Source organism: Mycteria americana, chromosome 1 (genome assembly GCF_035582795.1).
Source record: "Mycteria americana isolate JAX WOST 10 ecotype Jacksonville Zoo and Gardens chromosome 1, USCA_MyAme_1.0, whole genome shotgun sequence".
Classification (NCBI taxonomy): Eukaryota; Metazoa; Chordata; class Aves; order Ciconiiformes; family Ciconiidae; genus Mycteria; species Mycteria americana.
This window is the reverse complement of record NC_134365.1, coordinates 205,159,941-205,173,930: the sequence shown is the minus strand read 5'-3', so window position 1 is coordinate 205,173,930 and position 13,990 is coordinate 205,159,941. Positions and strand designations below refer to the sequence as shown.

At 41.2% G+C, this 13,990-nt stretch overlaps 1 protein-coding gene across 1 annotated transcript in view; it reads right to left on the bottom strand.

Moving 5' to 3' along the window:
- Positions 1–13,990, bottom strand: part of GUCY1A2 (guanylate cyclase 1 soluble subunit alpha 2) — a 184,710-nt gene that overhangs the window by 20,156 nt on the left and 150,564 nt on the right. The window contains exon 7 of the mRNA XM_075491001.1: positions 11,418–11,572. Within this exon, the coding sequence (XP_075347116.1) occupies positions 11,418–11,572 (155 nt within the window). The remainder of the gene's footprint in view (positions 1–11,417; positions 11,573–13,990) is intronic.

The following is a 13,990-nucleotide window of genomic DNA, read 5'->3' as shown; positions in this document are numbered from 1 at the left end:
ATAACTCTTCACATTTTCTTTTTGTTTCCAGTGAATTAAGTTAGGGGTGCTCAGTCCCTTGCAGCGTTGAAAAGGCAGTTTTGAGGTAATGGTAAATTCTGAGCACAGTTGGATATACGAAAGTAGTCTTCATCTTTTCCCCTCCCAAGATATTTATTCTTATATTTATTCTTTCTCTCAATCAGTCTTATTTGAAGCTCAAAAACATCAGTGGGAAGAACTTTATTAGCTTCAGTGGATTTTGTAATAGGTTGTTTATTTAATGTCTCTAAAGCCGATTTCTGGGAAGTAAATGAATGAACAAATCCTGTTGCCAGGAGAATTTTCCAGGATTCTCAGCACATGTAATGGGACTTCCTTTACTGAGTACTTTTTGTGGGTTTTGGCTGAGACAATCTGTGTGAGCTCATTGAAATATAAAGGCATTTTCTTCCCAGCTCTTAAATAATCAGTTGGTTATAAATCCAACAATGTTTTTGCCTTTGAACTTCTGTGGTGGTCTTTGTTTAGCATGCGGTTTGAATGTCATAATCTATTTTCCAGACTGTCAATTTTATGATCAAAATACTGTAATCTTTTCTAAATTGCATGAGAGTTTATAGAGGCCTCTACAGAGAAGCTTCTCTCTTTTCATCTCTGCAATGCTTGAGGTAAATATTTTGCGTTTTAAAACTACAGGCTTAATACACTGAAATAACTCTTTGCTGCTTCCCAAACTAGATTTCTGCAAGCAACATTTGAACTCTTAGAACTTTCTGAGCTAAATCTGTAATCTTTCACTGCAGTCATTCTTCCCCATATGACTATTCACTATGGAGCATCTGGCCTTGCTAAAAATCAATGGTTTCCTTCTCAGAGCCTAACATTATCTGATTGTAATGACAGTTATACAAGGCTGAAACTGTAATATATATATATATATATATATATATACACGCATATATATACTCTTTGATTCAGTTCAGGGCTGGCACTGAGTTTAGTTGCTATTTCACACTATTTTCCTCACAGAACAAAAGTGCAAGATATTAATTAAAGGCCTTATATTCACATTTCACAGAATCACAGAATCACAGAATCGCACAGGTTGGAAAAGACCTTTAAGATCATCGAGTCCAACCGTAAACCTAACACTACCAAAACCACTACTACACCATGTCCTAAGCACCTCATCCAAATGTCTTTTAAATACCTCCAGGGATGGTGACTCAACCACTTCCCTGGGCAGCCTGTTCCAATGCTTGATAACCCTTTCAGTGAAGAAAAATTTCCTAATATCCAGTCTAAACCTCCCCTGGCGCAACTTGAGGCCATTTCCTCTCGTCCTATCACTTGTTACCTGGGAGAAGAGACCGACCCCCACCTCTCTACAACCTCCTTTCAGGTAGCTATAGAGAGCAAGAAGGTCTCCCCTCAGCCTCCTTTTCTCCAGGCTAAACAATCCCAGCTCCCTCAGCCGCTCCTCATCAGACTTCTGCTCCAGACCCTTCACCAGCTTCGTTGCCCTTCTCTGGACACGCTCCAGCACCTCAAGGTCTCTCTTGTAGTGAGGGGCCCAAAACTGAACACAGGATTCGAGGTGCAGCCTCACCAGTGCCGAGTACAGGGGCACGATCACTTCCCTACTCGTGCTGGCCACGCTATTCTTGATACAAGCCAGGATGCCATTGGCTTTCTTGGCCGCCTGGGCACACTGCTGGATCATATTCAGGCGGCTGTCAACCAACGCTCCTAGGTCCTTCTCTGCTGGGCAGCTTTCCAGCCACTCTTCCCCAAGCCTGTAGCGTTCCATGGGGTTGTTGTGGCCCAAGTGCAGGACCTTGCACTTGGCATGGTTAAACCTCATACAATTGACCTCGGCCCATCGATCCAGCCTGTCCAGGTCCCTCTGCAGAGCCTGCCTACCATCAAGCAGATCAACACTCCAACACAACTTGGTGTTGTCTGCAAACTTACTGAGGGTGCACTCGATCCCTTTGTCCAGATCATTGATAAAGATATTAAACAGAACTGGCCCCAACACAGAGCCCTGGGGGACACCACTTGTGACCGGCGGCCAACTGGATTTAACTCCATTCACCACCACTCTTTGGGCCCGGCCATCCAGCCAGTTCTTTACCCAGCGAAGAGTACACCCGTCCAAGCCATGAGCAGCCAGTTTCTCCAGGAAAATGCCGTGGGAAACCGTGTCAAAGGCTTTACTGAAGTCTAGATAGACAACATCCACAGCCTTTCCCTCATTCACTAGGCGGGTCACCTTGCCGTAGAAGGAGATCAGGCTGGTCAAGCAGGACCTGCCTTTCCTGAACCCATGCTGGCTGGGCTTGATCCCTTGGTTATTCTCTACAGGCCGTGTGATGGCACTCAGGATGATCTGCTCCATCAGCTTCCCCGGCACTGAGGTCAGGCTGACAGGCCTGTAGTTCCCCGGGTCCTCCTTCCGGCCCTTCTTGTAGCTGGGTGTCACATTTGCTAATCTCCAGTCAACTGGGACCTCCCCAGGTAGCCAGGACTGCTGGTAAATGATGGAAAGGGGCTTGGTGTGCACATTTGTGAATTGTAACTTGATTGCAATGAAATGCTCTGAGAGTATCAAAGGTGCCAGGAGTGATGGCACCATGAGGGTTTCAGAGGACACATTGCCCATAGCAGTGTCTGGAAACCTTTGAAACCTCCTCCCCACCGCTGTGACTAATGCTTGCTGGACATGGCTAGCACAGGTTTGCCACATCCCAGCAAACTTTGCAAATCCCAGCAAATGCCAGCTGGTTTGTTTGGCTGCAGGAGCCTGGCACACTGCACAGTTTGTAATGCTCAGGGGCCTGTCTTTTCTCTTTACAACAGGCCCTTTACAACAAGCTTGTCTTAAAAGCCACCTTCAGGCCACACAGGCCAAATCCTTCCAGAGTCAATAGACAGTAAGGAGCAAGCAAGCGAACCCAGTGGTGACGCAGCCTGTCCTCAGCCAGGCTCCTCCTCTTGCTTGCCAAGCTTGCCACTTGCTGTCCCCTGACTGCAAGAGCAGTTCAGGAGTATCAGCCTCCCCAGAACAAGGTACAGCATCTCCGCCTGCCTGCGCGGTTTGCTCCCCTCTGTCTTTCTCAGGCCCTCCTCAAAATGTACAGTGGATATACGTTGCATCACAGTTCCTGAGATAAGTGCCATAAACTGATATATATATGTGTATATAAAATGTGTTATATAATAGCCTTCAAACTCATGTTCATATCTAATTAGATATGAAACTAATTATAGTATTTGCTGCTTCAATAAACTATGTAACAGGAATGTAATATTCAAGTAAGGTATTAACAACAGACAAATATTTATTCAGCTTTGGTTTTGCATATATATACATTTTAACCTCTGTATAATGAATTTCCATGTACCCTAAATAAAAGCCATGTTATTATAGGATTTGGCAATTTGCTGAATCAGAGTTAAAAAAAGCACCCACTCAGAACTGAACTTCAATGTAAACTTCTTTTAGGAAAATTGTTTTGTATAGACCAAAATTTGAACGATATTTCTAAAAGAAATACAATGCACTACAATAAATGAGAATATGCACTGCCTTCCTAAATACAGTATGCACCAAGAAAAGCAAAGTGGCCAGGTCAGTCTTCCATAAATGTTACCTTTCACAGGGACAGCTATCAACAAAAGAAAAGTTTCTTTCTGCCCTAACTCAAAGTACTGTAAAAATTGTAGTTAACCTTGTTCACATCCACCTATTAATCAGTACAATTAGGAAAATTTAATTAATGGCTTCCCAAATGAGTTATCAGAAGACTGTCTCCTGCTGGATTGCTGAGCCCTTTCTCTGTGGCAACAAGTGTTGGTCACTTCACCAGCTAAGTGTCTGGTTTGATAACATACACCAGCTCATTGGTTCCCATATGAATTCAGATGATAAATTATTATGGCACGCACTAGAAATATTGGTAGGCTGATCATAAAATACAGTGTATAAAGATATTAATTTGCTATTGTAATGCCAAAAATCAGTGCACTTGGTCCCAAATTTTAGGGGCTTTGAATTTGTCCCTCAGTTTCTATACATGCTAGGAAGACCAGGAGATGGAAAAAAATCTGACTACATCTGGACCTAATTCATTTTACATTGTACTTTATTATTTTTTAAACTATGGAAGTTCGTGTATTGGTGGTTTTCCTTCATACAGATCAATTGTAATAAGATTATGAAAGGACCAGCCATGATTTTTTAATGCCATGTATTGTATATCACAGACAACTCAGCATGGTGTCTATCACTGACCTTTAACACTTTTACTTCTCACCCACCTAAGCAGAAGGAATACTGGGTCTCTGCTCACTGTTTGGAACATTGGAGAATTAGGCTCAGTGAATAGGATTGTGCCATCACCAGTAAAAGTCCCCAGGCTTTGCCTTGATCTAACAGTGTGGGCCTCAGGACTTGTCTGGATTTGTCTAGGCTTGAGCTTTTTGTAGTTTTAGCAGTTGTCTAGCAGTCAGATGACTATTGCCTAAATAAGTTTTAGCTTTAGTTTAGCTCTGTGGAACTGTGGTGTAACATATTCTATTAACTAACTGACAATGATCTAACACGGAGTTATTCTGTGTAGAGTGCACTACCTATGAACCTTGAATAAAAACGTAGTGTCACAAAGCACAAGCACGGGCGGACAGCAGAAGCCCAGGATCACAAATGACAGTGACTATGGGGGTGCAGTCTCGTGGAGGCAGATGACACCGGGAACAGAAAAACAATAGCAAAACAATGCATTCTGACTAGACTTTAATACTTTAATTAGACTAACAGTAATTTTTTGTGTCCGTGTGTAAGCTGTGTTCCCTTTCTGTCCATAACTAAATTGCCTGTCCACCAATATGTCTCATGAAAACATACATGGTGAATTGACCAATATAAAAAGAAACTTTTTTTTAAAGGATGCTCAGAAATAAAATTTAAAATAATCTGAAAAGGCTCTTGGAGAGCAAATCCATTTGTTTGTCCATGTGAGGCAGAAAAATATAGATATAGATATAGATGCAGATATAGATACAGATATAGACACAGATATAACCTGTAGGAAAAAGAATGTAATGAAAATTAAAATCTATAAGGAGTTTATAGAAATGCATAGTTTTAATTTAAAATCCCGATGAAGAGAGATGTATATACATCCTTCTTAACTACCTAAAAGTAAAACTTCTTCCATACAACATTCTGTGAGATAACTGTTAAAACCCTATTCAAATTCTGCAGTTTTTCATCAATTTTAAAGGCTGAGAGGCAATTTAGGCAGGTGAATCAGCAGTGACCTCACCCAGCTCAATAAGGAGGTATGCTTGGTTGCTCTCTCTCCTAAATCAGATACAAGCTGCTCGTCTTTGCCTAAGCTCAGGTCTCAGATGTATTGCCCAGCATGTGATAATGGGAAGTACCTGTACCCAACTCTTGATGCCAGAAGCACCTTATCCGTAAGGGAAATACATGCTGGAAAAGACCAGAGGTGGAAGAAGAGGAAAAAGAGAATTCCTTTTTAAATACAGTTACTTGACAAATAGCAGCAATTATGTTTACCTGCTTTTGATAACTGCTTAGAGATCCCAAGGCATGACATTGTAATACCATTAGGGAAATGGGATGAATGTAGGTATATTATATTAATATCTGATAAACATCATTATTCAAGGCTGAAACAAAGAATTAAAAAATATTTAATCTCTCTTCTGTGCTGAAGAAAAGTCTCATAAATCTCATTGTGCTTCCTTCCTGAGTATGGAAAATAGGGTAATTTTATTCAACTCAGGATAATGTAGATTAATTAAATAAACCTTAAGCTGGATTTGCCAGTTTACTAAAGGAACAGAGAATGTGTTATTCTTCTTCTATTCCTTCCTGGCCACATGTTTAAACACAGACCAGTCAGGGATCCTCTACTCCCTCTCCAGTTTCCACATGTTTCACTGGAAGTTTAACCAGTGCTGTTCCAGTGCTTTCATTTTACAAAGCTCAGTGATTCAAAGCAAATGAAATGAAGCTCTGTAATCCTTCAGTCAAAAGACCTGCCTGAATCAAGAGAACGAGATATTTTGAACAGAAGTAAGCTCTTATCCCCAACAGATTCAAAGGCCACCTTTGTAAAGGTGCTGTTTCACACTGCAGAGCTCTGCTCAGGCAGGTGTAACTGGAGCAAGGCTGCCCAGGTTCACTGCTGCTGCTAGGCAACACCACATCTTACATTTACCATTTTAGACCCTGATTCTTACATAGGCAGATTATGGGCTCGCAGGGAAGTGTCTGAAACCAATAATAGGCATTCTGAAGTGTGTTTATAATTTGAATGCTGATGATGCTTTCTAATGCGTAATCTGTACTGTAAAATGAAAGCTGATAAGTATTAGACGTTTCCACTATCTGCATGCTTTGTAAGCACAAAACTTGTATCAGAATTTTCATCAGGGGGCATGGTAGACACAAACACATAATGATAAATGCGAGTAGTTTTAATTAATTGAAGATTCTGTTATTTTCATGTTGATTGCAGAATTATCTACTTTGGAAAACATTGCTTCTTAGATAATAAAAATATTAACTGAGTACACAGCAGCACAGTGTGATCATATAGAAGCATTTGATGGAATATAAGGTTATCTATAAAGACATTTCAGTTTGTGATGAATCACTTTATTTGTACACAGCAAATTATATACTCGTGCAAATTATATTTAAGAAAAGTTATATACAGATGCATCAGATCACTACTTGTTTATTTGGATAGTACCAGTATATTATGTTCAAACATCCTAGATCACCTTCAGAAGCTCTGAATAATTCTGCCTTATAAGGTATTTTGTAATTGCAGCCTCTCCTGGCCACTGTGTCAGCAGTGTCATTTCTTGACTTCTTCCCTGTCTGTTCTCATGCTTTCAACCATGCCAGAAGGCATAGTTTGCAATAGCCTTTCTAAGTGGCCCCACGCACATTCATTTTATTTTCTCATATAATTTCTGAAGCATATCAAATAAACTAGTTCCTAGACTTTTCACCATTACTTTTAGCCATTCATCTTCAATGATAACTGCCTCCCATTCAAACATATATTTTCTTGCCATTTCTACTTCCTTTACCTGTAACCACGTGTCTAGCCTGTTACTTGCACTTGAAGTTCTCTGAATCAAGCACTGAATTTGTTCAGCACATAGCAGCAGATTTTTTACATAGTACAATGATGCAGATAACAAATACCAATAATTCTGTATTTTGTTATGTTTTGTTTTGCAATTTTATGTTATAGCATTACTGCATCATCAGTCACTTTTCTACTATCTTCCCTTTTTGAAAGCAACAGCCTAAATTTGTAACTTTCTGGAAGATAAGTCCAGACATGATGATCATATAAGGTGAAAGTTTGGCCATACTGAAACAAATGGTCCTATTCCTACTGGATTTCTAGGATTAAAGGGAAGTGAAAAAAATTGTAGCCCCCTTTTTGATACAACCTGAAAGATATACAGGGTGAGAAAATCTGTCTCACATTGTGCTAGCTAGGTCTTAGTAAGAATGCTCTCCAAACCCAGGTTACCCGCATTTGACTTCTTACGGTACAGTATGACCAGTGGCAGCCAAGTAGAGAGGAGACACAGACAAACAGAAGCCACCTTCTCTGTGCTACAATGTACTTGGAGTCAGATAAAGGGCAGCATAAAAGCACAGATTTCTAGCAAACTCCGTATACAAGCCCTCAAACTGGCTTTCAGAACAGACTTTTTACCAGCAATGTGATGAAAAGAAAACATACAATCATAGAATTGTAGAATGGTTTGGGTTGGAAGGGACCTTTAAAGGTCATCTAGTCTAACCCCCCTGCAATGAGCAGGGACATCTTCAACTAGATCAGGTTGCTCAACAATGACCACAAATCTGGTGTCTCACAGAAAAGGTGCCATATCACTCTCATAACCAAAACCAACAGAACTGGCACTGGTACACTGAAAGTGACTCTGGCTTCAGCATGCCAAGAAAAGAATTTTGGGCATCATTGGCCCCACAAATACTTGCTACTTATATTTCCAACTGTATTTTTCTTAAAATAATATGAAACTGTCTAGCTCCCAATTTCTCCTCTCAGGGACACAAACTGGAGCAACACCATAGTCCTGAGTGGAATCACAGCCCTGAACCACATTTGTGAAGCACTAAGATCTCTCTTCTGAATATGTATGGACTGCACTTTCAGAATATCTTGAAGTCCTTGTCAGGTTGGAGAACATTCCTGTATAAGAACTGTTCCTGTACAAGAAAAGTTCAGGTCCCTGTCACAGGGCCTTGGCTGCATTTTGCCAGAATCACTCACCTCCATTTGTGTAAAATTAACACCAAAGGCCCTGTTACTGCATAAGTTTTCAAAACTGGAACACAATTGGTGAACAATCTTGTTCACTTCTCAAACAATGTCTTAGGGGGTTTCTCCTATCCCATAGTGGAAAACCAGGAACCAAAGCCACTAGAACATTGTACCTGGAAGGTCCCAAAGAGAGTTTCTTTTCACAGAATCACAGAATCACAGAATCATATAGGTTGGAAAAGACCTTTAAGATCATCGAGTCCAACCATAAACCTAACACTGCCAAAAACCACCACTACACCATGTCTCTAAGTACCTCATCCAAACGTCCTTTAAATACCTCCAGGGATGGCGACTCAACCACTTCCCCGGGCAGTCTGTTCCAATGCTTGATAACCCTCTCGGTGAAGAAAAATTTCCTAATATCCAGTCTAAACCTCCCCTGGCGCAACTTGAGGCCATTTCCTCTTGTCCTATCACTTGTTACCTGGGAGAAGAGACCGACCCCCACCTCTCTACAACCTCCTTTCAGGTAGTTGTAGAGAGCGATGAGGTCTCCCCTCAGCCTCCTTTTCTCCAGGCTAAAGAGTCCCAGCTCCCTCAGCCGCTCCTCATAAGACTTCTTCTCCAGACCCTTCACCAGCTTCGTTGCCCTTCTCTGTACGCGCTCCAGTACCTCAATATCCCTCTTGTAGTGGGGGGCCCAAAACTGAACACAGTATTCGAGGTGCGGCCTCACCAGTGCCGAGTACAGGGGCACAATCACTTCCCTAGTCCTGCTGGCCACGCTATTTTTGATACAGGCCAGGATGCCATTGGCCTTCTTGGCCGCCTGGGCACACTGCTGGCTCATATTCAGGCGGCTGTCAACCAACACCCCCAGGTCCTTCTCTGCCAGGCAGCTTTCCAGCCACTCTTCCCCAAGCCTGTAGCGTTGCATGGGGTTGCTGTGGCCCAAGTGCAGGACCTTGCACTTGGCCTTGTTAAACCTCATACAATTCACCCCAGCCCATCGATCCAGCCTGTCCAGGTCCCTCTGCAGAGCCTGCCTACCCTCCAGCAGATCAACACTCCCACACAACTTGGTGTCGTCTGCAAACTTACTGAGAGTGCACTCGATCCCTTCGTCCAGATCATTGATAAAGATGTTAAACAGAACTGGCCCCAACACCAAGCCCTGGGGAACACCGCTTGTGACCGGCCGCCAACCGGAGTAAACTCCATTCACCACCACTCTCTGGGCCCGGCCGTCCAGCCAGTTCTTTACCCAGCGAAGAGTACACCCGTCCAAGCCATGAGCAGCCAGTTTCTCCAGGAGAATGCCGTGGGAAACTGTGTCAAAGGCTTTACTGAAGTCTAGATAGACAACATCCACAGACTTCCCCTCATCCACTAGGCGGGTCACCTTATCATAGAAGGAGATCAGGTTGGTCAAGCAGGACCTGCCTTTCCTGAACCCATGCTGGCTGGGCCTGATCCCCTGGTTATTCTCTACATGCCGTGTGATAGCACTCAGGATGATCTGCTCCATCAGCTTCCCCGGCACTGAGGTCAGGCTGACAGGCCTGTAGTTCCCCGGGTCCTCCTTCCGGCCCTTCTTGAAGATGGGTGTCACATTCGCTAATCTCCAGTCAGCAGGGACTTCCCCAGTTAGCCAGGACTGCTGGTAAATGATGGAAAGGGGCTTGGTGAGCACATCTGCCAGCTCCTTCAACACTCTCGGGTGGATCTCATCAGGCCCCATAGACTTGTGAGTGTCTAAGTGGTGCAGCAGGTACATCAAGCAGTGACAGATGTCAGCAGTGACATCAAGTTTTCAAGTGACATCAAGTTCCAAACAGCAATTTCCTATGTATTTACTGAATTTCTTTTTATTTAAATGAACATATTTTCTATACCTGATAGTAGGTTGGGTCTGTGTTTCTCTTGCATGTTACCAGACAACTGTATGAACGTGCTTCTGTGCACTTTATGATCTAAAGTCCATTCAGTTTTTCTGCCTCTTGTTCAATTAGCTACACTTGCTCCATTCTGTCAATCTGATCTCGAGTGCATGGGCTCTCCAGATGAATGTCATTTTATTCACTAGTTTTAATTACTTTTAAACTTTAACTTCTCACTGATTTATATTTTAGCCTTTCAGATGCTTCAATTCTTGGATGAAGAAATTCCATTTAAAACTTTAATTTACATAGATAGGTATGGGGAAAAAAAATACTGAGATTCACAGTTCTGTATAAGAAAAACAAAAGAAAGAAAAGCAGTATTGTTTAAGCAATTGCGTGCGTATTTACCACAGTGAAACAGTCCCAAAACCTGAGCAAAACCGTACTTCAGAAAATTACTTCAGATACAGAATGTTGGAAAAAGAGTAAGATTGAGATCTCCTGCCAAAAAAGTGAGTATCTCAGTAGTAATCCAAGCCGCAGAAATTCTAATAGTCAAGCTGTCAAATTTGAACAATAAGGAACACCTTTTTTATTTAGGAGCTGTTCCTCCTAACCAGATTTAATCAAGCCTTCTCTCTATTTGCATAATTTCTTCAAAGAGCTAAGGATAATGCTTTGCCATTTTCAATCTTTTTTCTTACATGAAGAAAATGCTTCTATCAAGTGTCTCTTTACAGTGCTACATAAGAAATGTTGTCTTCAAGAAAGCACAAAAACTCTCTGAAAGGTTGGCCTTGCTGGCAAAATTAAAGACTTTCTTCTGAGCCAACAGGAACGTGCTTCTTTCCATGAACTGTGTCTAGCAGGTGGAACTCAAATCCTTAGCCTAAAGCTGTAATAGTGCATAAAATTATGGTGCTATGGGAGACATCTCCGACTTCTTCTGTTACACATTATTTTAGGCAGGAATGGTTGGCCCTCCTGTTCTGCTTCCTTGCCTCCACTGCCTACTTCTTTGCACATTCTGATGGCAAACGAAAGACTGACAGCCCCCTGCAACACCTCTTTCCAGTTGTCCTGGTGCCCTGCCGACTTTCTGCTGAAGTTCATGTGCTGAGGACAGAGCATGTTACAAGATCAAACTCAAAACAGGCTGAAATAAAATCAGTATGAAAAGGCTAAGAGGACTTACTGGTATGTGGTTGGACTGACATTGATGCGGCGTGGGTGACTTCCTGACTCGAACTTGCTTGCAAGGGTGACGTTGTTCCCAAAGAGACAATAACGTGGCATTCTTACACCAACGACGCCGGCCAGCACTGATCCTGAGTGAATGCCTATCCTCATCTGGAAAAACATGAGATACATGTCAGTCTGTCTCTCTTGTGCTGCCCACAGTAATGTCATTAGCACTTATTTACAAGCCAGTCACAGCAACCCTTTTTAAAGAAATAAAAACCAAAGAAGAAAGAGTGAACTGGATGAAAACAGGCTCTCCCAATCCTCTAGCTTAAATCAGAGGCAGTTAAAAAAAGAAGAACAAAAACATGGTTATCATGTTACGAAAACTATTTTCTTCTTCTGTGCACATTTGCTGGAGACTATGACACTCAAAACGGGAATCACGAACAGAATAGGATGGGATGACCAAGAGTTACTGCAATATCAGCCATCTAATTACACAAATAGATACATTACAGAGGGTTATTTTTGCCACCACTTCTAACACAAGCTTTAAAGTAAGACTCAGTTTTTCTCAAACTGGCAGAAAGAGTAGTAAAGTGAAGTGAATGAATATGGTACTTTTATCTTCTTCATATTTTTTTCTTCCAAACTCCTCAAGGTCTAGGGTCTTTCTCACTTTGTCAGACTGAGAGATATTGCAACAGTGAAGATGCTGAAGATTAAGGCACCAATGATTTTAAAAATAATTGTATCCCCCCAAAAATAAGGAGGAATAAATCCCCAGCAAATTAAAAAAACCCATGTGACTATTCTAGCAATCATCCCCTGTAACTGCCTCAGATGTGGCGATTACATTGATCTGTAAAGCTTGGAGTCACCATCCAAGTTTCTTTCTGAGTGAATAATCAAACAGAGAAGATTTATTCTGCATACCTTTTAGCAACCAATTGTGTTTGCCAAGAAAATAATTTTTACAAATAGGAAGGTCTTTTTCTCTTGTTAACTTTATAACATTAAAAAAATGAAAGGAAGATATTTATATCTTGTGAGTATGCTCTTATTCATAGCAACTGGACTGCTGCAAAACATGAGATAACATGAAGAAAATAAATAGCAGCTACTAAAACAGATGGTCTGATGAGGTCTGAACTAGTGACTTAACTAATACTATACTCCATATGGTCCTTCAACTTACTCAATTCAACAGTCATCGCACTGTGCTTTTATCTGTCAATCCCTATTTTTTTAATAACACAATACATATTTACTCAATCAAATACAAATAAAAAATCATTGTGAGCATGTTAAGACAAATGCCAGCATTTTATAACCTTGGTGTCCATGAAGTTCTGCAAACATGTGGGACCCCATGTTATTTCACTGACTATAGTTCTTCCCATGTGTCCAAGACTTCTACCATGCAGCTAAGCACCCTTTTCCTTTTGCTCCTCTCTTATATGTCACAGACAATGGGTATAGCATTATATCTGCTATACACTAAGCCCATGCGTAACCTAAGAACATGTAGTTCTGCATTCAGTGTGATACTACTTACAACATTCCCACAGGCAACGTAAAACCTTCAATCCAGACTAGGATTTTAAAAAAATCCGTGAATAAATAGCACTCGAATTTAATTGAGCTTTCAAACCTTTACTACAGTTTGGAAGGCAGCTACTGAAATCCTTCAAATACTCTATCCTATTGGGCTGGGAAACACCCACAAACTTGCTTTGGCTGTGAATATCTGTGCAAACCTATCACACCCACATTATTCTGGTTGTATTTTGGGGCATGAAGATTCCCTGCTTTTGCCACAACATACATTTAAACTCCATTGTTCATTTCCAGTGAAAAAAGTGCTCCTGCACTCAAGAAGTGAGCAAACAGCCCTTCTGCATATTAGTGAGGTCAATACCTGCCCTCAGCAAAAAATTATGAGCAGAGTCTTGTTCACACAACAGCAAGTATGCTGTCAGCTTTCAATAAATAATAAAGAACTTATTTACAATGTCTTGTTTTTGTGAGATGGGAGAAGGATTAGTTATTTTGTACACAATTTTAAGAACAGAGCTAATGCTACCTATTTGTCCTACTACTACTCTGCACATTTATTTAAGAATCACAAATAAACCACTTGCTGTGACCTCTTCTAGGGTACATTCAATCACATGTGAAGGCCAGATTGAAACTGTAAGAAAAAGCACTAGCTTTGTTTTGCTGTTGGAAAGTGGAGGTGAGAGTACGCATTAGAGTGGAAGGAAAATCCAGTAGCAAAAAATGTACTAAGAAAATAAAATTTACTTTTGCAATATATGCAGTGAAAGCTAAAGTTGTTGTTGGTTGTTTTTCTGCTTTCAATCTTCAAGTGCTTCCCTTTACGTGTCCACATAGATTTTATCATTTAGTGCTTCAGTGACAGAGGACTTCCAAAGGATTTCCAGATCCATCAGGATTTCCAAATTCTCAGTAGCAAAAGTTTAGGCTCCCTTCAAGAACCCAAACTCAATCACACAGTAAATGTTTTCAAGATCTTTTCTCATGATTGTCTCAAAAAGACACTGGGGAAATGGCCTTTGT